Source organism: Oncorhynchus gorbuscha, linkage group LG03, assembly GCF_021184085.1.
Source record: "Oncorhynchus gorbuscha isolate QuinsamMale2020 ecotype Even-year linkage group LG03, OgorEven_v1.0, whole genome shotgun sequence".
Classification (NCBI taxonomy): domain Eukaryota; kingdom Metazoa; phylum Chordata; class Actinopteri; order Salmoniformes; family Salmonidae; genus Oncorhynchus; species Oncorhynchus gorbuscha.
Genome location: NC_060175.1, coordinates 53,466,885 through 53,487,821, shown reverse-complemented (window position 1 = coordinate 53,487,821; position 20,937 = coordinate 53,466,885). Strand labels below are relative to the sequence as shown.

General features: G+C 44.4%; 1 protein-coding gene across 2 annotated transcripts in view; it reads right to left on the bottom strand.

Annotated features, from left to right (window-relative positions):
- Window positions 1-20,937, bottom strand: part of LOC124031552 (voltage-dependent calcium channel subunit alpha-2/delta-2-like) — a 302,484-nt gene that overhangs the window by 3,903 nt on the left and 277,644 nt on the right. The window contains exons 16-37 of one of the 2 annotated variants that reach the window (XM_046342944.1): window positions 15,763-15,837; window positions 15,598-15,672; window positions 15,377-15,448; window positions 15,088-15,159; window positions 13,515-13,576; window positions 12,566-12,642; window positions 11,434-11,448; window positions 9,147-9,207; window positions 7,614-7,711; window positions 7,305-7,395; window positions 7,168-7,230; window positions 6,769-6,872; window positions 6,428-6,526; window positions 6,063-6,166; window positions 5,919-5,966; window positions 5,714-5,785; window positions 3,983-4,135; window positions 3,781-3,833; window positions 3,509-3,564; window positions 1,499-1,622; window positions 1,167-1,276; window positions 89-174 (exon numbers count right to left, since the gene is read on the bottom strand). In XM_046342944.1, the coding sequence (XP_046198900.1) occupies window positions 89-174; window positions 1,167-1,276; window positions 1,499-1,622; window positions 3,509-3,564; window positions 3,781-3,833; window positions 3,983-4,135; window positions 5,714-5,785; window positions 5,919-5,966; window positions 6,063-6,166; window positions 6,428-6,526; window positions 6,769-6,872; window positions 7,168-7,230; window positions 7,305-7,395; window positions 7,614-7,711; window positions 9,147-9,207; window positions 11,434-11,448; window positions 12,566-12,642; window positions 13,515-13,576; window positions 15,088-15,159; window positions 15,377-15,448; window positions 15,598-15,672; window positions 15,763-15,837 (1,770 nt within the window). The remainder of the gene's footprint in view (window positions 1-88; window positions 175-1,166; window positions 1,277-1,498; window positions 1,623-3,508; window positions 3,565-3,780; window positions 3,834-3,982; window positions 4,136-5,713; window positions 5,786-5,918; window positions 5,967-6,062; window positions 6,167-6,427; window positions 6,527-6,768; window positions 6,873-7,167; window positions 7,231-7,304; window positions 7,396-7,613; window positions 7,712-9,146; window positions 9,208-11,433; window positions 11,449-12,565; window positions 12,643-13,514; window positions 13,577-15,087; window positions 15,160-15,376; window positions 15,449-15,597; window positions 15,673-15,762; window positions 15,838-20,937) is intronic. The other variant, XM_046342945.1, reaches the window with a different exon arrangement.

Here is a 20,937-nt window from a genome sequence, read left to right as displayed (position 1 = left end):
GTCTTTGTGAAAATAGGTTCTGTGCGCATGATTATTCTAGTGTCTGTGTACACAGGTGCTGAGTTGTACGCTCAGTTGTAAGTCTTACAGCGAGATTGTAGTCGTAGCACACAGTTGGCCCTTTTCGATACCTCGCTGCATTCATATCCTCACATGATGGGTTATCGTCCTTGACTGGAAGAGGCGTGGCTAAGGAATGACTCACTACCTACATGCATACTGTATAGTCACTCTCAAGTCTCCATAGCTTCCTCTCCCACTTACACAGGTTCATGCCACGAGCAAAAACATTTAACTCAAAGAGTAACGCAACATGCAAAAATGTACATGGTTTGACATTAACACCAGTGAGTTGAATGTGAAAAACAGCCACTGTTATTCACGAGTCCGTAAAGAGAGACACATGAAAGGAGAAGATTCCCAACAGCAGGTGCGCATGTGTTGGTAACAATGACTGTATATATGAACAGACAAAGCCATCGATCACGTGACACCATTCATTCCTATGTGAAGACTCAATAGCGCATTGAAGACACATGAGGTCGGCTAACACGGAGAGATAACATGTACAGTTTGAGCTACTCCAGGGAGTAACGTTGCAGGCCAGCTCAGTGCTGCCCCCTCTCATTGAGTAACTCAAGTTGAAGGCCGGCCGGGGTACTGCAGGCTGCCATCAGCGACAACATTGAACAACAATATAAACGCAATATAAACACATGTGAAGTGTCGGTCCCATGTTTCACGAGCTGAAATAAAACATCCCAGAAATGTTTCATGAGCACAAAACTTTGTGCACAAATTTGTTTACATTCATGTTAGTGAGAATTCATTTTAATTGACTGATTTCCTTATATGAATTGTAAACTCAGTAAAATCATTGAAATTGTTGCACCTTTATATTCTTGTTCAGGATAAATTATCCTTATAATATGATATATTATTAAAACTTCTTGTGTGCGATTAAAAAAAAATAAGACATACATTAGAAGCAATTATTGGTACTCTGATTGTCTTCAAAACATTTTTGGATTTACAGAAGGATTTTTCCATTCACTATAATTGGGGATCCTGTTTTCTGCTAACAATGTGCAGTACCGCGGTCGGCCTTGAACTTCCGTGGCTTCAAAGAGAGGGGGCAGTCGTTCTCCCCTGATTGGTAAGGATACACTCTGTCTCCGCCTGGGACAGTTTCTCCACCTCGCAGGTGTGGCAGGGCATCTTCTCTGCCACCACAAACAGCAGGTTGGTGTTGTTTAACCTCTTGGCATGGATCAGCCTACAGAGAGAGAGAGTGAGACAGTGTCATCAACAAACTCTTCTTAAATGACCAGCTTGTTAACTGTTGGATCAGCTCTAGCCTCATTGACTTAATGATGCTTCTTATTTCATTAGTTCTGATAGCATTTCACACACTTTTAGATGAATTAAGGACTATTACCGAACTTTGTGTTCCGTGAATCATGTTTGTGTATGAGTTGTTCGTGTATAGTGAAGTCACCTGGAGCAGTTGCCACAGTCCTGCAGGATGTCATAGGAACTGTTGATGTTGGTGAAGTAGAACTGAGTCTGTATCGTCACACAGCTGGTCTCTCTGGAGTCCATCCCCTCTGCCTCCACCTCATCTACAACTCGCAGACAAAGACAAACACGTTTGTATTTTTATTTCTTTTTAAAGCAACAACAATACAATACAAAAACAGTACAAGTTGCTGCTAAACACAAATGGCCGCTCCCATCAGTGGGCGCGCTCGCCCCCACCAGATGCAGTCGAAGTCGGAGTTTTACGTACAGTACACCTTAGCCAAATACATTTAAACTCAGTTTTACACAATTCCAGACATTTAATCCTGGTAAAAATGCCCTGTCTTAGGTCAGTTAGGATCACCACTTTATTTTATGAATGTGAAATGTCAGAAGAGTAGTAGTAGAGAGAAGGATTTATTTCAGCTTTCATTACATTCATCACATTCGCAGTGGGTCAGACGTTTCCATAAACTCAATTAGTATTTGGTAGTATTGCCTTTAAATCGTTTAACTTGGGTCAAACGTTTCCCTTCCACAAGCTTCCCAAAATAAGTTGGGTGAATTTTGGCCCATTCCTCCTGACAGAGCTGGTGTAACTAAGTCAGGTTTGTAGGCCTCCTTGCTCGCACACACTTTTTCAGTTCTACCAATACATTTTCTATAGGATTGAGGTCAGGGCTTTGTGATGGACACTCCAGTACCTCGACTTTGTTGTCCTTAAGCCATTTTGCCACAACTTTGGAAGTATGCTTGGGGTCATTGTCCATTTGGAAGATCCATTTGCGACCAAGCTTTAACTTCCTGACTGATGTCTTGAGACGTTGCTTCAATATATCCACATCATTTTCCGTCCTCATGATGCCATCTATTTTGTGAAGTGCACCAGTCCCTCCTGCAGCAATGCACCCCCACAACATGATGCTGCCACCCCCGTGCTTCACGTTTGGGATGGTGTTCTTCAGCTTGTAAGCCTCCCCTTTTCCCTCCAAACATAACAATGGTCATTATGGCCAAACAATTCTATTTTTGTTTCATCAGACCAGAGGACATTTCTTCAAAAAGTACAATCTTTGTCCCCATGTGCAGTTGCAAACCATAATCTGTCTTTTTTATGGCGGTTTTGGAGCAGTGGCTTCTCCCTTGCTGAGTGGCCTTTCAGGTTATGTCAATATAGGACTCGTTTTACTGTGGATATAGATGCTTTTGTACCTGTTTCCTCCAGCATCTTCAGAAGGTCCTTTGCTGTTGTTCTGGGATTGATTTGCACTTTTCGCACCAAAGTACATTCATCTCTAGGAGACAGAACGTGTCTCCTTCCTGAGCGGTATGACGACCTGCGTGGTCTCATGGTGTTTATACTTGCGTACTATTGTTTGTACAGACGAAAGTGGTACCGTCAGGCATTTGGAAATTGCTCCCAAGGATGAACCAGACTTGTGGAGTTCTACAATTTTTTTCTGAGATCTTGGCTGATTTCTTTTGATTTTCCCGTGATGTCAATCAAAGAGGCACTGAGTTTGAAGGCAGATCTTGAAATACATCCACAGATACACCTCCAATTGACTCAAATGCTGTCAATTAGCCTATCAGAAGCTGCTAAAGCCATGACATAATTTTCTGGAATTGTGCATGCTGTTTAAAGGCACAGTATGTGAACTTCTGACCCATTGGAATTGTGAAACAGTGGAATAATCTGTCTGTAAACAATTGTTGGAAAAATTACTTGTGTCATGCACAAAGTAGATGTCCTCACAGTCTTGCCAAAACTATAGTTTGTTAACAAGAAATGTGTGGTGTGGTTGAAAAAAAAGCGAGTTTTAATGACACCAACCTAATTGTATGTAAACATCCGAATTCAACTGTATGTCACTAGTACAGTCTAGTGTCCCTTTCCATTATAAAGAAACACTTTTGACAGTGATATAACACTTCAAAAGTGTAGAGTAAACACACAGAGCACAGAATATCTCTGCTTTGTACCCACCTGTGACAAACCAGCTGTGGTAAGCCATTCCACAGAGCAGCTGCTGGAATAGGGACCTGAGGCAGAAATATTTTTATTTCGTCTTTATTTTGACGGGCAAAACATACTGAGACCTCGGCCTCTTTTCCAAGTGTGCCCTGTACAATACAATGTAAATATACACATTAAACACGTGTATTTTCTTTGATCATGGTTTTAAGGATGCATGTTTGTGGCTTTGTTTTAGCACGGTGTGTTTCAGGCCATAGCACTTTTGTGTTCTCTGGTCTTACCAGGCAGCTGCTGATGTCCACCAGGCCAGGTTCACAAAGTCGGCAATGGTGGGCTGACCACACCGAGAGGAAAACAGGGGAAACATTACCACCGGAACACATTGAGTGTTCACAATTTAAACATTTGCTAGCCTTCAAGCTGTCGCCCGTTCTTCAGTCATTCACTAGGGCTACAGCCATGTCTTTCACCCGTTGTCCTTACCACAAACACGCCTCTTGGCGCAGCCCCGGTGTTGCTGCTCGGCACGGGGTCACACACAGACTGGTAGTCAAAGGACTGCTTCCGGTTGTAAAAGGAGTTGTTGTAGAGAGCATGCATCAGGTAGGGGTCCACCTCACTGAAGAACATGCCAATCTGTAGAAGAGAGAATACAGAGTCATTACAACATGCAGCTACGGTATATCACAAAAGTGAGTACACCCCTCACGTTTTTGTCAATATTTGAGTATATCTTTTCATGTGACGACACTGAAGATGTAAAGTAGTGAGTGTACAGCTTCTATAACAGTGTACATTTGCTGTCCCCTCAAAATAACTCAACACACAGCCATTAATGTCTAAACCGCTGGCAACAAAAGTGAATACACCCCTGTGTGAAAATGTCCAAATTGGGCCCAATTAATCATTTTCCCTCCCCGGTGTCATGTGACTCGTTAGTGTTACAAGAGAGCAGGTGTATGAAATTTGGTGTCATCGCTCTCACACTCCCTCATACTGACTGGTCACTGGAAGTTCAACATGGCACCTCATGGCAAAGAACTCTGAGGATCTGAAAAAAATAATTGTTGCTCTACATAAAGATGGCCTGGGCTATAAGAAGATTGCCAAGACCCTGAAACTGAGCTGCAGCACGGTGGCCAAGACCATACAGCGGTTTAACTGGACAGGTTCCACTCAGAACAGGCCTCGCCATGGTCGACCAAAGAAGTTGAGTGCACGTGCTCAGCGTCATATCCAGAGGTTGTCTTTGGGAAATAGACGTATGAGTGCTGCCAGCATTGCTGCAGAGGTTGAAGGGGTGGGGGGTCAGCCTGTCAGTGCTCAGACCATACGCCGTACACTGCATCAAATTGGTCTGCATGGCTGTCGTCCCAGAAGGAAGCCTCTTCTAAAGATGATGCACAAGAAAGCCCGCAAACAGTTTGCTGAAGATAAGCAGACTAAGGACATGGATTACTGGAACCATGTCCTGTGGTCTGATGAGACCAAGATAAACTTATTTGGTTCAGATGGTGTCAAGCGTGTGTGGCGGCAACCAGGTGAGGAGTACAAAGACAAGTGTGTCTTGCCTACAGTCAAGCATGGTGGTGGGAGTGTCATGGTCTGGGACTGCATGAGTGCTGCCGGCACTGGGGAGCTACAGTTCATTGAGGGAACCATGAATGCCAACATGTACTGTGACATACTGAAGCAGAGCATGATCCCCTCCCTTCGGAGGCTGGGCCGCAGGGCAGTATTCCAACATGAAAACGACCCCAAACACACCTCCAAGACGACCACTGCCTTGCTAAAGAAGCTGAGGGTAAAGGTGATGGACTGGCCAAGCATGTCTCCAGCTCTGGTGAACATCATGCCCAAGAGGGTTAATGCAGTGCTGGAAAATGATGGTGGCCACACACAATATTGTCACTTTGGGCCCAATTTGGACATTTTCACTTAGGGGGTGTACTCACTTCTGTTGCCAGCGGTTTAGACATTAATGGCTGTGTGTTGAGTTATTTTGAGGGGACAGCAAATGTACACTGTTATACAAGCTGTACACTCGCTACTTTACATTGGAGCAAAGTGTCATTTCTTCAGTGTTGTCACATGAAAGTATATACTCAAATATTTACAAAATTGTGAGGGGTGTACTCACTTTTGTGATATACGGTAGGTCAAGGATAGACTGGCTTCAATAAAGCTCAGTATTAAACTGTCGGGACATGTCACCTTGTTCCAGTAGTCCTTCTGATTAGACATGACCAGGAAACCACCGTCATCCACCAGGTAACACAGCAGGTCCTGCAGATAGAGGCACAGATGGACAATAATGACGACCCCCCCCACTGGAAGTCTGTTTAACTCGAAACGATATCTGAGTTTCAAGCATATTCTACCATTAAAAGCGCGATAGTAACGTTATTTCTAATCTTACTTCGCTGTTGGCGTCACAGTCCATCTCACAGCCGCTGGTCGGTCCACACTGCCAAGATCAAATAATCATCAAGGGTCGGCTAACGTTTTGAATTTCATATGTTTTTGTGTGGGTTCAATTCCTGCTTGTCCTTATGTTTGTTACCGTTTGTTGGACTTGGCGGTTGTCACTTGTTGGACTTGTTTGGTTGCTAGCCAGGATCTTGAATTTGTCCACCCAGGCCTCAAGATCCAGCTTTACTCCAACCACTAGTCATACACAGAGGGAGAGACATTGAGATATTCCTAAAGACATGAGAGAGGGTGGAGAGAGAGAGAGAGAGAGAGAGAGAGAGAGAGAGAGAGAGAGAGAGAGAGAGATTTTCCTCCTACTGTTTCCCTCCAAATTCCTACTATGCCTGCAGTTGAGTAACAAAGCATACTACTCATCATGCCTCCACCAATGCTAATGAACCCTTCCCTCCTAGAGTCCCAGAGCCCCGGGTGTGGGGCGGAGCGTAGACGGCCCACCTGCAGGTTTGATTGTCTTCCCTCCCACTGTGATCTCCACTGCAGTGCTGACCAGGATCCCTATGGTGTCGTTCTCTGGATTCAGCAGCTCATCATTCACTGTATTGGAAGAGGAGAAGGAGGAAGAGGAGGAGCAAGAGGAGACAGGAGGGATAGAGGAAGAGGAGGAGGAGGAGCAAGAGGAAGCATACAGAGGAGACAGGATGGATAGAGGAGGAGAAGGAGGAGACACAGAGGAGACAGGAAGGGATGGAGAAAACAACAAACAAGTCAACATAAACAGATCCCATAAGGATGTTAGTAGTAGCGCCTGGGTGGTGGTGAGACAGATGATTACTCACAGGTGCGATAAGGCGCTCTGAAGATGTAGCCCTTGTTGTCCAGACTACGGCGGTAATAGCTGGCGTTAAAAGGCTCAGGGTCCTCCTCCCAGGTCTCAGCAGCCCTGAGGATGAGCACGACATTAAAAGTCATGGACAGAGCCAGGGCAAGAAGCTACTAAACTGTAAAGTATAACGGCGGCTGCCTTGGTCCCAACTATCCTGGATATTTAGTACCGGTTTTTGTGTTTGTTTATAAGCAAGATGATGAAAACGTAAAATTTTTGATACATTTTAGGCACTTGCCTTTGGCACTTGAAGTTGGTCCAATGTTTAAAACAAATGTTTGGGAGGCTTTATATGCAATGTACTGTACATACAACTTTGAAGGAAAGTTAGGTAGATTAGTGAAATACTCACTTGTTGGGAAAAACTCTTGTAATCCCTCCATCAGTTGCAGCAAACACTGCCAAAAAGCCATATCTGCAAACCAGAACAGGAGCGTGAGAATACAGGAAGTACACAAACAAATAGTACACATGCAGTCCTCTACTCACGTGGTGAGGTCTTTGGTCTTCCACACCTTCTCCACCAGCTGTCTGATGATGCCCGTGTCCAGGATGAGGTTATGAAGGAGCAGGTTGTCACCTGTTTTAGACCACAGGGAGGAAGGGGACATGCTTTAAGAGGCATTATGATGGTCAGCAAATTGTTGATTGAGATTGTGCAATTCAAACACTGCGCATGGAGGTAAAAAAACCCCGTAAACAATGAGAACTCTGATCCTGCCATTACATTTCCACAAATGACGAGGCTGCGGTAAGAAAAGAGAGGTCGTCTCTCCCGAGGGAAGTGGAGGGACTCACATTGTTTGGAGTCAGGAGTCACCTTCTCCATGAGAGCGATGAAGTTGAGCAGGAAGTCAGTGTTGTTGTTGGAGAGCTCCAGCTCATTGCAGTATTCCCTGAGGACAGTCAGCGGAGACATTTTTTTAGCCCCGACAACAGTCGAGAACAAACACAAACATACAGTGTCTTGCTTCCCACTTGCCTCTTACAGTATATCCTTTGAGGCGGGATACGGACGGCACTGATTTACAATGCATGAACCCGAATGCCCATTCCCAAACACTCTCACAGCACACTCATAGAACTCATGCATGTCCTGCGGTTGTCAGGATATTCAAACATGCTGACGAGACGGGCTGTCAGAGTGAAATATGGCATAGAGGAGGGCTGGTGAACGCAGCACACACTGACAGCAGACTGAGTGAATACACTTGTCAGTCTCTCAGCACAGAGCTGGGAGCTTACAGGATGAAGGTCTGATCACGGCAAAAAGAAAACATGCAAATGGAGGGATTTTCAGTCACTTTTTTTTTATATATATACCCGTTAACGTTATATCTTTATCTTTATTTTTCTCAAGATTACATACTGAACAACCTCTGGAATATGCAAACACACACACACAAAACCATGCAGCACCAACGGGCGACATGCAAAAGGTGTGTGGGAGCACAGGATCGGTGCTTGGGGCAGGAAGGGTCCGTTTTGGGATGGGAGGGGTTACTTGGGCGGGAAGGGAGAAGGGTTGAATGCACTGAAATTCCAAATAAGTGGGCTCTATAAATGATGTTGTTTTCAGAATCAGCTAAATAAAAACAAAAGTGTCGTCACACTTCTCACTTTGTCAACAAAAAACACACAAAGTCAAACCAGGATATGAGAAAACCAACAGCAACAACAGCAACAATAACAACAACATAATCAAAAGCACAGTCTTGAACCCCACAAGAAGAAAAATGAGAGGTGTGACTGACAATAACAGATGACCCGTGGCTGAGGAGACTTATTGGTGTGACGTTGAAGTGTTGGGGGTTGAGGGATTGGGGTTTGGGCGTGGTGGTGGTGGTGGATAATAAACAGGGTAATGCTGTGGGCGGAAGGTGATGGATATTAAACAGGGTAATGTCGTGGGCTGAAGGCGGTGGATAATAAACAGGGTAATGCTGTGGGTTGAAGGTGGTGGATAATAAACAGGGTAATGCTGTGGGCTGAAGGTGGTGGATAATAAACAGGGTAATGCTGTGGGCTGAAGGTGGTGGATAATAAACAGGGTAATGCTGTGGGCGGAAGGTGATGGATAATAAACAGGGTAATGTCGTGGGCTGAAGGTGGCGGATAATAAACAGGGTAATGCTGTGGGCTGAAGGTGGTGGATAATAAACAGGGTAATGCTGTGGGCTGAAGGTGGTGGATAATAAACAGGGTAATGCTGTGGGCGGAAGGTGATGGATAATAAACAGGGTAATGCTGTGGGCTGAAGGTGGTGAATAAACACCACAGTGTGGACCATCAAAACAAATGGGAAGACAGCAAGCATTCACACAGGGCTACCTGGGAGCTATGAATACATGTCCTTCAGACTCAAAACTGTTTGGCAGCAGAGATTCAAAATCTGCAACAGAAAGGGGAAGATTATCTGGGAAGAGCCATGAGCCGAGCAGTGGGGCACTCTGGGTACACAGCGGCTGTTCTTCAGGGTGCAGGGAGCGCGGAAGGGAGTTACCATAGCAACACCGAAGAGGAATCATGGGGGATACACCAGCATTAGCCAATATGGTGCCTCAAATGCAACCTGACTCTGCCTTTAACAGTTTCAACCAGCACTCACTTTCTTACTCATTTTCCACTTTAGTTCATCACCATTGAAAAATCGTCACCAGATCAAGCCAACCATTGTGATTTGATTTTGAAGTTAACTGTTCTTTTTTTAAAGTCGGAGAACTGACTCCCATCACACACCATGACGGGAAGTGAGTTCTCAGACAGATGAACCCATAATGAGTGCATTTCACAGGCAGGCATCAACATGGCCAACTATTGCAGGGAGAGGTGGTGGCACAGGGGTCCTGATGGAAGTGGTCACCCCTCAGACTGGCAGGGGACACGGCTCAGAGAGACACACAATCAGGGGAGATGCATTGCATTGTGAAGGGCATATCAATGGGCAACGTGCTTTACCTCTAGTAAGCTAACCTAATTTGTTTTTATTCAGATAAATACGTTTTTTGTTATATCTATGATTCTCTGAACCTCATTAAATACAGCAATATATCTATTGTTATCTGACTTCCTTTACATTTCAGATCATCTCTATAAACCATGAGAAAGTAGATGAGACGTAGATATTTGACAACGAATGAATTGAAGGCCTGACTGCAGTTCTACGAGTGCCCAGGTAGTGTCGCGCCCACAGTGCCGTGCACATCCGGGTCATGGTTGTTTTTTAGGAGGAAGTAGAGGGCCGTTCCCCCAGCAGTCTGAGGGCTGATAGGGGGAGGAAGGAGACAAGCTGATGGAGACAGGGGTTACAGAGGGACGACACACGAGGCAGGCGCCACGGGGCGCTCTGCCACATACCCGACAACATGAGAGGACCAGGGTGGTCCACAGTGTGGCCCTAAAGAGATCCGTCAGCAGCACTAACACTAGCTACTGTAACATGGGCAAACAATTCAGTTGAGCTAACTAACACAGCCTGTTGTTCTAATACGGAGTCAACTTCAGGAACGCTAACATGCTAAACAAGCTTAGTAAGGCTAACATGGAAAAAACAATTCAGTTGAGCTAACTAACACAGTCTGTTGTTCTAATATGGGCTCAACTTCAGTAGGTAACATGCTAAGTAACCTCAAGGCTAACATGGGGACTAAATCACCTGGGCTTAAAACGCTTGGCTAAAACTGCAGGTGGCCTTAGTCAAGCTAACATATTAATAGCCTAAATGCAGCAATCACGATGATGTTGTAAATAGTTAATAAACCGCTGTGACATTCTTAGACGTACTACCATGGGGGGGGGGGGGGATAAATGGACTCAAATGAGACTCAAATAGGACCAGCCTTAGTTATACTCATATAAAACAATGTGGTTAACTTCAGTTTGTTGAACTACGTTATAATGACAATATAGGCTTTAACAATACAGGGAGGCTTTCGCCTGCTCTAGTGTGAGGACAGTTAAGATGGAGAACGTCCTTAGCTCCACCGGGACTTTTGGAAGCGATGGCGGCTCCCTCAACTCCTGTACACTGGTGTGAGAGTTAAGACATCCTTTCAGCTACAATGGCATTGTAAGACAGGGAGAGAGACAGAGAGATGGAGGGAGAGAAATACAGAGAGAAAGGGACACAGAGAGTTGGAGGGGAGGAGGAAAAAAAGGAAAGAGAGAGAGAGAGAGCGAAGGATAGTAAAGTGAGACACAGCCAGAGAGCTATCCACAGAGGGGAGGTGTAGAGGGACGAAATACAAAAAGGTTTTAACAGAGAACGTGGATATTAGCTGTCTTCTTTGGCTGTTTGGGGGTGTTAGAGACCTGAGAGTGACTGAAGCACCAGAGACGTGGGGGTGAGGTTGGAGACTGGAGGAGCCATCGTGAAAGAGATGGGGTCTAAGCTGCAGCAGGAGGGTGGGTGGGTGGAGAGTGAGGAGGAAGAGGAGAACGAGGAGGAGGAAGAGGAGGGTCTTGAAGGCAAGACGGGCAGGAACAGAGGCAAGCAGGCTAGGACAGGTGAGGGTGGGGGGGGCAGCGAGGGTGGGAGGAGGTTGAGGTGTGGGAAGAGGCAGCAGTAGGGAGTAGGAGGTAAAGGTAGGGAATGTGGACCAACATGGAGTATACTTGCCCTTCGTGTATGGAACTGTGTGGATCCGTCAGAGAAGTAGTGAGCAAGAAAAGAAACAGGGGGTAGGGGGAGGGGGAGGGGGGGGTCACAGACAATATTTTATTCAATTATTATTTGAATAAAAATATTGCTTCTTCAAAAGAAAGAAACCAATTAAGTCAAACAGACGATAAATGAAAATAAATGAAGAACAAACACCTTTTTTGCAAGAGCAAACAAGAAACTGAACAGAATGAGGACAAAGGAAAACCAGGAAGTCGAGAAACAGAACGAAAGAAGAAACAGTAAAGGACAAAAAAAAAACAGAACTGAGAAAGTCAACCATGGAGGTTCCCAAAATAAACAGAACACAACGAACCAGGAGAAGAGCGGAGCAACAGGGTCTGGAGAAAGAAAGCATGAGAGAGACAACAGGTGTCCCCATTGAGACCCACGAAACTCAAACTCCCACAGAGGAAGGACAGACCCTCGTCACGGGCCGTGGGAGTTTATCTACTGAATGATTCCAAAGCTAAATACAAAACAGCAACAAGGAACAGTCCAACAGAAAATAATCACACATCTAGGAACTCAACAGGAACACAACTCAATAGAAATCATAATCAAAACACGAGAGAAAAGAGTGAAAAGCATGCCTGTTTTCACCGGTTTGGAAGCATCAAAAAAGTTTCAAACACAGACGCTTCAGAATCATTGCTTGTTGGTGGAGAAGAGGCGAGAGCATTTGGCAAAGAAAAATAATAGCACATAGACACCATTATTTTCACCTTAATAACACAGTAAAACCACAGCTTTCACCTTTCTGTCATTTTCCGATTTTTTCTTCAACAGTTGTGAAGAAAAAAAATCACCATAGTGTACAGCACAGTATGAAGACAGGAGGGTAGATAGAGGGGGAGGGGGAGATGAAAGAGCTTCACTCCCAAGATGTCCCTGTCACAGGGGAGGAGATGGGGGTAGAGGAGAGGAGAGGGGTGTAGAGGAATGCTCCACTCTGATCGCCCCTGCGATGGTGTTCGCTGGAGACCCCGGAGGCAGGACTTAGTAAGGGGGGGGGGGCGTAAGGTCAAATTTGGGAGAGAGAGAAAGAGTAGAGAGAGAGGGCTGGTGTTGGGTGTCTCCTGGTACTTACACTGCACCTGCAGGATCTGGTCACTCAGGTTAGCCTTGATGTGGTTCTCACTGTACGTGGGCAGAACCAGCCCGAGACTGGAGTGGTGAGGCAGACACAGAGCAACATCAGCATCCTAGTATTTAAGTCCTAATACACACGCGCACGCGCACGCGCCACACACAGAGCCTTCGCCTTGGACACAAATGACAGCATTCTCTAATCGGGAGGTGTGAACAACCTGCACTCAAAACAACACAAGAGGTTTAAATGATCAGAGAAACGCAGCAACTGTTTCAGCTTAACGATGTGCTAATAGAACTGAAGAGTGGGACCGTGTTCAAGTCAGCTGGCTCCACAGAAACCAACACCTGGCTCCTAGCCAACAGAGATTAAAAAAAAATACATTTATAAAAAAAAAACATTTCGAGGTCTATTGAATATCATAAAATGTAATTTGCAAAGTGTTGCCTGGAGGAAATGGTGTTATAATGTCACTTGGAGATGGATACAATGCACAGAGCATGCAGTTATGTTGTGCTTATGATCCCATTACAGTTATTTTACAAGAGAAAGGAGTGTGTGTCTTCATTTGTGGTGATTTCAGTGAATAATCCACGATGCAGAAAGCAGATTTTGTGGATACTCATGGTTGATAGACGGAGCCCATATCTCTGAATTTCTACACACCAGTGGTTGATAAATGACACTCGTCAAAAGCACGTTTCTGAGATGTAGAGATGGGTTGTAGATCTTTATCCACAGGGTCACAGGGGGTCTGAACTCACCTCCAGGTCTCAGTCTTACCGCCAGGGTCGTATACGGTTGGAAACTGTAGCAAACTATTTTGCAACGGAGAACGTCTTGCAACAAAAACGAGCTTCTTATTGGACAAGTTCAGGTAGTCCCTCCCCTCTGTTTGGTTTCTAGAGAATACTACCCAGATGAAGGCTGGTTGCTTAGCACCCACCTGTAATCTGTGCCTTCCACCGGTGTCCAGGTGTATGTCCGCATAGCCTCATCAATGTACCTCTGCAATCAGACAACAACACTCTGATCAGCATCAGAATCCCTTCCTCAATTTTGCTGTATTGTTTTGAAAAAGACTAAATCTAAGTAACGCACAGACATACATATATATATATATATGCATATACAGTGCCTTTGGAAAGAATTCAGACCCCTTGACTTTTTCCACTTTTTGTTACGTTACAGCTTTATTCTAAAATGGACAAAAAAATGTTTTACAAATCTTCAGCAATATACACACAATACTCAATAACTTAATTGAGGTCCACCTGTGTTAAATTACATTCATGATTTGGAAAGGCACACCTGTCTATATAAGGTCCCACAGTTGACAGTGCATTTCAGAGCAAAAACCAGGCCATGAGATGGAAGGAATAGTCCGTAGAGCTCTGAGACAGGATTGTGATGAGGAACAGATCTGGGGAAGGGTACCACTCTGACAGAGCTCTAGAGTTCCTCCGTGGAGCTGGGAGAACCTTCCACAAAGACAACCATCTCTGCAGCACTCCACCAATCATGCCTTTACGGAAGAGTGGCCAGACAGAAGCCTCTCCTCAGTAAAAGGCACATGACAGCCCGCTTGGAGTTTGCCAAAAGGCACCTAAAGGACTCTCAGGCCATGAGAAACAAGATTCTCTGGTCTGATGAAACCAAGATTGGGATTCTCTGGCCTGAATGAAAAATGTCACGTCTGGAGGAAACCTGCCACCATCCTTATGGTGAAGCATGGTGGTGGCAGCATCATGCTGTGTTTTTCAGAGGAAGGGGCTGGGAGACTAGTCAGAATCGAGGGAAAGATGAACGGAGCAAAGTATAGAGAGACCCTTGATGAAAACCTGTTCCAGAGTGCTCAGAACCTCAGACTGGGGTGAAGGTTCACCTTCCAACAGGACAACAACCCGAAGCACACAGCCAAGACAATGCAGGAGTGACTTCGGGACAAGTATCTGAATGTCCTTGTGTGGCCGGGCCGTAGCTCAGACTTGAATTCGATCAAACATCACTGGAGAGACCTGAAAATAGCTGTGCAGCGATGCTCCCCATCCAACCTGGCAGAGCTTGAGAGGACCTGCAGAGAAGAATTGGAAAAACTCCCCAAATACAGGTGTGCCAAGCTTGCAGCGTCATACCCAAGAAGACTCAATGCTGTAATCACTGCCAAAGGTGCTTATGTAAATATGCTATTTAAGTTTTTTGTACTTGTTATAAATTAGCGACAATGTGTAATACCCTGTATTTACTTTGTCATTAAGGGGTATTGCGTGTACATTGAAGAGGGACAAAAAAAATATTTGTTACATTTTAGAATGAAGCTGTAACGTAACTAAATGTGGAAAAAGTCAAGGGGTCTGAATACTTTCCGAAGGCACCGTATATATAAAGAATCTCTTCCTCAAAAACAACTTGAACTGTAGTACAACAAGTTGTACGGTAGTCCTAACTCAAGTTATTCTGGATGGTACCGGCACGGCACGGCACGGCTCATGGCTGAGCCTCACATATTGATGACTTGCCTCATCAACTGACTTAATGAGGGTCTTGATTTTCCTATGCCCTGATTTTCCATCAATCATGTCACGACGGATCTGCGAGAGAGCGAGGGATAGAAACAGACAGAATATGAGACGGAGAAAGAAAATGAGAAGGAAATGACAAGGGCAAAATGGAGATGGAGAGTTACCTCTACGCTAACCAAAACCAGCTGTAACATTTGATTCAACAGTTTGGTCACGGGACCACTGTAATACAGTTGTAGTTACAATGTTAGAGATATGTGGGTGTTCAGGTGATCACTGTCTTTACCTCCTCCTTTTTACTGTCCTCCAGCTCAGCATCCAGGAAGTCCAGAGTGACAGGCTCTCTGAAGTTAATGATCTGCGAGAGAGAGAGACGTGCAGCCAACCAGACACCAGGAATAATACCCGTATCTGGGTAGAAAATCCAAGACCTCCAGAACAGAGAAATACAAACGATATATAGAACTAGAGTCAGTAGGAGTGATTTGAGGACAGTTTGGGTCCTACCTTAGGTTGTAAGTTGGGGTGCAGGAGCAAATAGCCATTTTTGTCGATTGCATACGTGTATCCATTGGCTCCAAGCTGTAGGGACAGAGTTGAGACTTAAAACCTGTGACAAAAGTAAAGATATTTCTACTGCATGTGAGCTGCGTGCATGTGTGAGGTACTTACCCTATATGTTGGCGTCTTCCTCTTAATTTCGTTGATCGCAACATCCACTCCCATGACACCAAGGACGAGCTGAGTCTGTGTAAAGACAACACAGACGGCAAAAGTTTAAATATTTGAACTCTGGCGGCGACTTCTATCTACCGTGGCAGCTGATGGCATTCAACGCCAACCTCAACGGCATTCACCATCGTGCTCTCAATGAAAACAATGACATTTGGTTTGCCAACTATGGTCTACCTCGTACCATCTAAATGCAGCATTAGTGCATTCATCTTAAGATAGCTCGGTGAGACAACTACATATCACAGTCGTAGCAGGTACATTTTTCCACAATAACAAAGTTATCAGCAAAGTTGGTGCTAGTAGTAAAAGACAAGTGCGATTTCAAATAAATAGGGGGGGTGTCACACCCTGATCTGTTTGACCTGTCTCTGTGCTTGTCTCCACCCCCCACCAGGTGTCTCCCATCTCCGCTCATTATCCCCTGTGTATTTATATCTGTGTTCTCTGTTTATCTGTGGCCAGTTTGTTTTGTTCATCTTGCCTACCAGTGGTTTTCCCCTTGCTCCTGTCTGTTTGTAGTTCCTGGTTTCCCGGGATTGGAAATTCTGCCTGCCCTGAGACTGCCTGCCGTTCTGTACCTTTTGGACTCTGATCTGGATTACTGAACACTGCCTGCCCTTGACCTGTCATTTTGCCTGCCACCTGTTCTAGTAATAAACTTTTGTTAGGGTTTCAGAAGTATGAGCATCTGTACCTCTCTCACTAATCCTGTCATCACATTATCATTCAGCCTCTCACATTAAGAAGCAGAGGCTGCACACACACACACCCACACACACTCATACACTCACACTCAAAGACACAGGCAAACGGGGCCTTTAGACTGACTGCTGAAAAGCTGTCCTCACCATCTGTGACTTATAACCATGTGTACCATCTGACTAATCTATATCTACACCCTGGAACTGAGTCAATTTGTCATAGCATCACTCTGTTTTTAAAGCCTGCGTGATTCAAGAGTCAATATTTTCTATTTGGTTTTAACGGTTGATTCAGTGGGAGCTAAGCAACAGATTGTACATCAAAAATCCAATCAAATGAACTTTTATTTGTCATATGCGCAAAAAAACAACTGGTGTAGACAACCATAAAAATACAAATAAAATAGTAACAAGAGGAATAAAATAAATTACATGAGAATGGAGCTATATACAGGGAGTACCAGTACCAGATCAATGTGGAGAGCTATATACAGGGAGTACCAGTACCAGATCAATGTGGAGAGCTATATACAGCGAGTACCAGTACCAGATCAATGTGGAGAGGTATATACAGCGAGTACCAGTACCAGATCAATGTGGAGAGGTATATACAGCGAGTACCAGTACCAGATCAATGTGCAGAGCTATATACAGTGAGTACCAGTACCAGATCAATGTGGAGAGCTATATACAGTGAGTACCAGTACCAGATCAATGTGGAGAGCTATATACAGCGAGTACCAGTACCAGATCAATGTGGAGAGCTATATACAGCGAGTACCAGTACCAGATCAATGTGGAGAGGTATATACAGCGAGTACCAGTACCAGATCAATGTGGAGAGGTATATACAGCGAGTACCAGTACCAGATCAATGTGCAGAGCTATATACAGTGAGTACCAGTACCAGATCAATGTGGAGAGCTATATACAGTGAGTACCAGTACCAGATCAATGTGGAGAGCTATATACAGCGAGTACCAGTACCAGATCAATGTGGAGAGGTATATACAGCGAGTACCAGTACCAGATCAATGTGCAGAGCTATATACAGTGAGTACCAGTACCAGATCAATGTGGAGAGCTATATACAGTGAGTACCAGTACCAGATCAATGTGGAGAGGTATATACAGTGAGTACCAGTACCAGATCAATGTGCAGAGCTATATACAGTGAGTACCAGTACCAGATCAATGTGGAGAGGTATATACAGTGAGTACCAGTACCAGATCAATGTGGAGAGGTATATACAGCGAGTACCAGTACCAGATCAATGTGCAGAGCTATATACAGTGAGTACCAGTACCAGATCAATGTGGAGAGGTATGTACAGCGAGTACCAGTACCAGATCAATGTGCAGAGGTATGAGGTATTTGAGGTAGATATGTACATGAAGGCAGGGTAAAGTGACTAGGCATCAGGATAGATAATAATAAGGTATTTGAGGTAGATATGTACATGAAGGCAGGGTAATGTGACTAGGCATCAGGATAGATAATAATAAGGTATTTGAGGTAGATATGTACATGAAGGCAGGGTAAAGTGACTAGGCATCAGGATAGATAATAATAAGGTATTTGAGGTAGATATGTACATGAAGGCAGGGTAAAGTGACTAGGCATCAGGATAGATAATAATAAGGTATTTGAGGTAGATATGTACATGAAGGCAGGGTAATGTGACTAGGCATCAGGATAGATAATAATAAGGTATTTGAGGTAGATATGTACATGAAGGCAGGGTAAAGTGACTAGGCATCAGGATAGATAATAATAAGGTATTTGAGGTAGATATGTACATGAAGGCAGGGTAAAGTGACTAGGCATCAGGATAGATAATAATAAGGTATTTGAGGTAGATATGTACATGAAGGCAGGGTAAAGTGACTAGGCATCAGGATAGATAATAATAAGGTATTTGAGGTAGATATGTGCATGAAGGCAGGGTAAAGTGACTAGGCATCAGGATAGATAATAATAAGGTATTTGAGGTAGATATGTACATGAAGGCAGGGTAAAGTGACTAGGCATCAGGATAGATAATAATAAGGTATTTGAGGTAGATATGTACATGAAGGCAGGGTAATGTGACTAGGCATCAGGATAGATAATAATAAGGTATTTGAGGTAGATATGTACATGAAGGCAGGGTAATGTGACTAGGCATCAGGATAGATAATAATAAGGTATTTGAGGTAGATATGTACATGAAGGCAGGGTAAAGTGACTAGGCATCAGGATAGATAATAATAAGGTATTTGAGGTAGATATGTACATGAAGGCAGGGTAAAGTGACTAGGCATCAGGATAGATAATAATAAGGTATTTGAGGTAGATATGTACATGAAGGCAGGGTAATGTGACTAGGCATCAGGATAGATAATATAATAAGGTATTTGAGGTAGATATGTACATGAAGGCAGGGTAAAGTGACTAGGCATCAGGATAGATAATAATAAGGTATTTGAGGTAGATATGTACATGAAGGCAGGGTAAAGTGACTAGGCATCAGGATAGATAATAATAAGGTATTTGAGGTAGATATGTACATGAAGGCAGGGTAAAGTGACTAGGCATCAGGATAGATAATAATAAGGTATTTGAGGTAGATATGTGCATGAAGGCAGGGTAAAGTGACTAGGCATCAGGATAGATAATAATAAGGTATTTGAGGTAGATATGTACATGAAGGCAGGGTAAAGTGACTAGGCATCAGGATAGATAATAATAAGGTATTTGAGGTAGATATGTACATGAAGGCAGGGTAATGTGACTAGGCATCAGGATAGATAATAATAAGGTATTTGAGGTAGATATGTACATGAAGGCAGGGTAATGTGACTAGGCATCAGGATAGATAATAATAAGGTATTTGAGGTAGATATGTACATGAAGGCAGGGTAAAGTGACTAGACATCAGGATAGATAATAAAAAGGTATTTGAGGTAGATATGTACATGAAGGCAGGGTAAAGTGACTAGGCATCAGGATAGATAATAATAAGGTATTTGAGGTAGATATGTACATGAAGGCAGGGTAAAGTGACTAGGCATCAGGATAGATAATAATAAGGTATTTGAGGTAGATATGTACATGAAGGCAGGGTAAAGTGACTAGGCATCAGGATAGATAATAATAAGGTATTTGAGGTAGATATGTACATGAAGGCAGGGTAAAGTGACTAGGCATCAGGATAGATAATAATAAGAGTAAAATAAAGAACAGAGCAGCGGCAGCAAATGATGTGTAAAAGTGTGTGTGTGTGTGTGAGTGTGTATGTGTGTAATGGGTATGTATGTGTGTTTGTATTGTGTCGGTCTGCATGTGTGTTATGTGTGTGTGCATGTAGTGCACGTGTGTGGGTTTTGTGTGGGAGTGTCAATGAGGTGTCCCCTGTATTTGGTTTGTATATATGGTCTAGTGTGTGTGCGTAGGGTCAGTGCAAGATAGAGTTTGTGCAGATAGTTTGGGTACCATTAATTGACTATTTAGCAGTCTGGCACCGCCTGATATAGAGGTCCTGGATAGCAGGGAGCTTGGCCCCGTACTGGACAGTCCACACCACCCTCTGTAGCACTTTGTGGTCCAGGGCTGTGCATTTGCCATACCAAGCGGTGATGCAGCCAGTCAAGATGCTCTTGATGGTGCAGCTGTAGAACAGCCCTGTCAATGTGGATGGGAGCGTGCTCTCGCCTCCTTCTCCTATACTCCACAATCAGCTCCTTGGTCTTACTGACGTTGAAGGAGAGGTTGCTGTCCTGGCACCACACTGCTAAGTCCCTGACCTCTCTGTAGGCTGACTCAGCGCTGTCTGTGATCAGGCCTACCACCGTTGTGACGTCAGCAAACTTAATGATGGTGTTGGATTCATGCGTGGTCATGCAGTCATGGGTAAACAGGGAGTACTGGAGGGGACTGAGCACACACCCCTGAGGGGCCCCCGTGTTGAGGGTCAGCATGGTGGTGATGTTGTTGCCTACCCTCACCACCTGGGGCCGGCCCGTCAGGAAGTCCAGGATCCAGTTGCAGAGGGAGGGGTTCTGTCCCAGGGTCCGTAGCTTGGTGATGAGCTTGGAGGAGACTGTTATTGAACGCGGAGCTGTAGTCTATGAACAGCATTCTCACATAGTTATTTCTCCTCTTGTCCAGGTGGGGGAGGGCAGTGTGAAGTGCAATTGAGATTGTGTCATCTGTGGATCTATTGAGGTGGTATGCGAAATGGAATGGGTCTAGTCTGTCTGGAATGATAGTGTTGATGTGTGTCATGGCCAGACTTTCAAAGCACTTCTTAATTACAGATGTGAGTGCTACAGGGCTATAGTCATCTAGGCAGGTTACCTTGGAGCCCTTGGGAACAGGGACAATGGTGGTCAGCTTGAAGCATGTTGGGATTACAGACTGGGAGAAGGA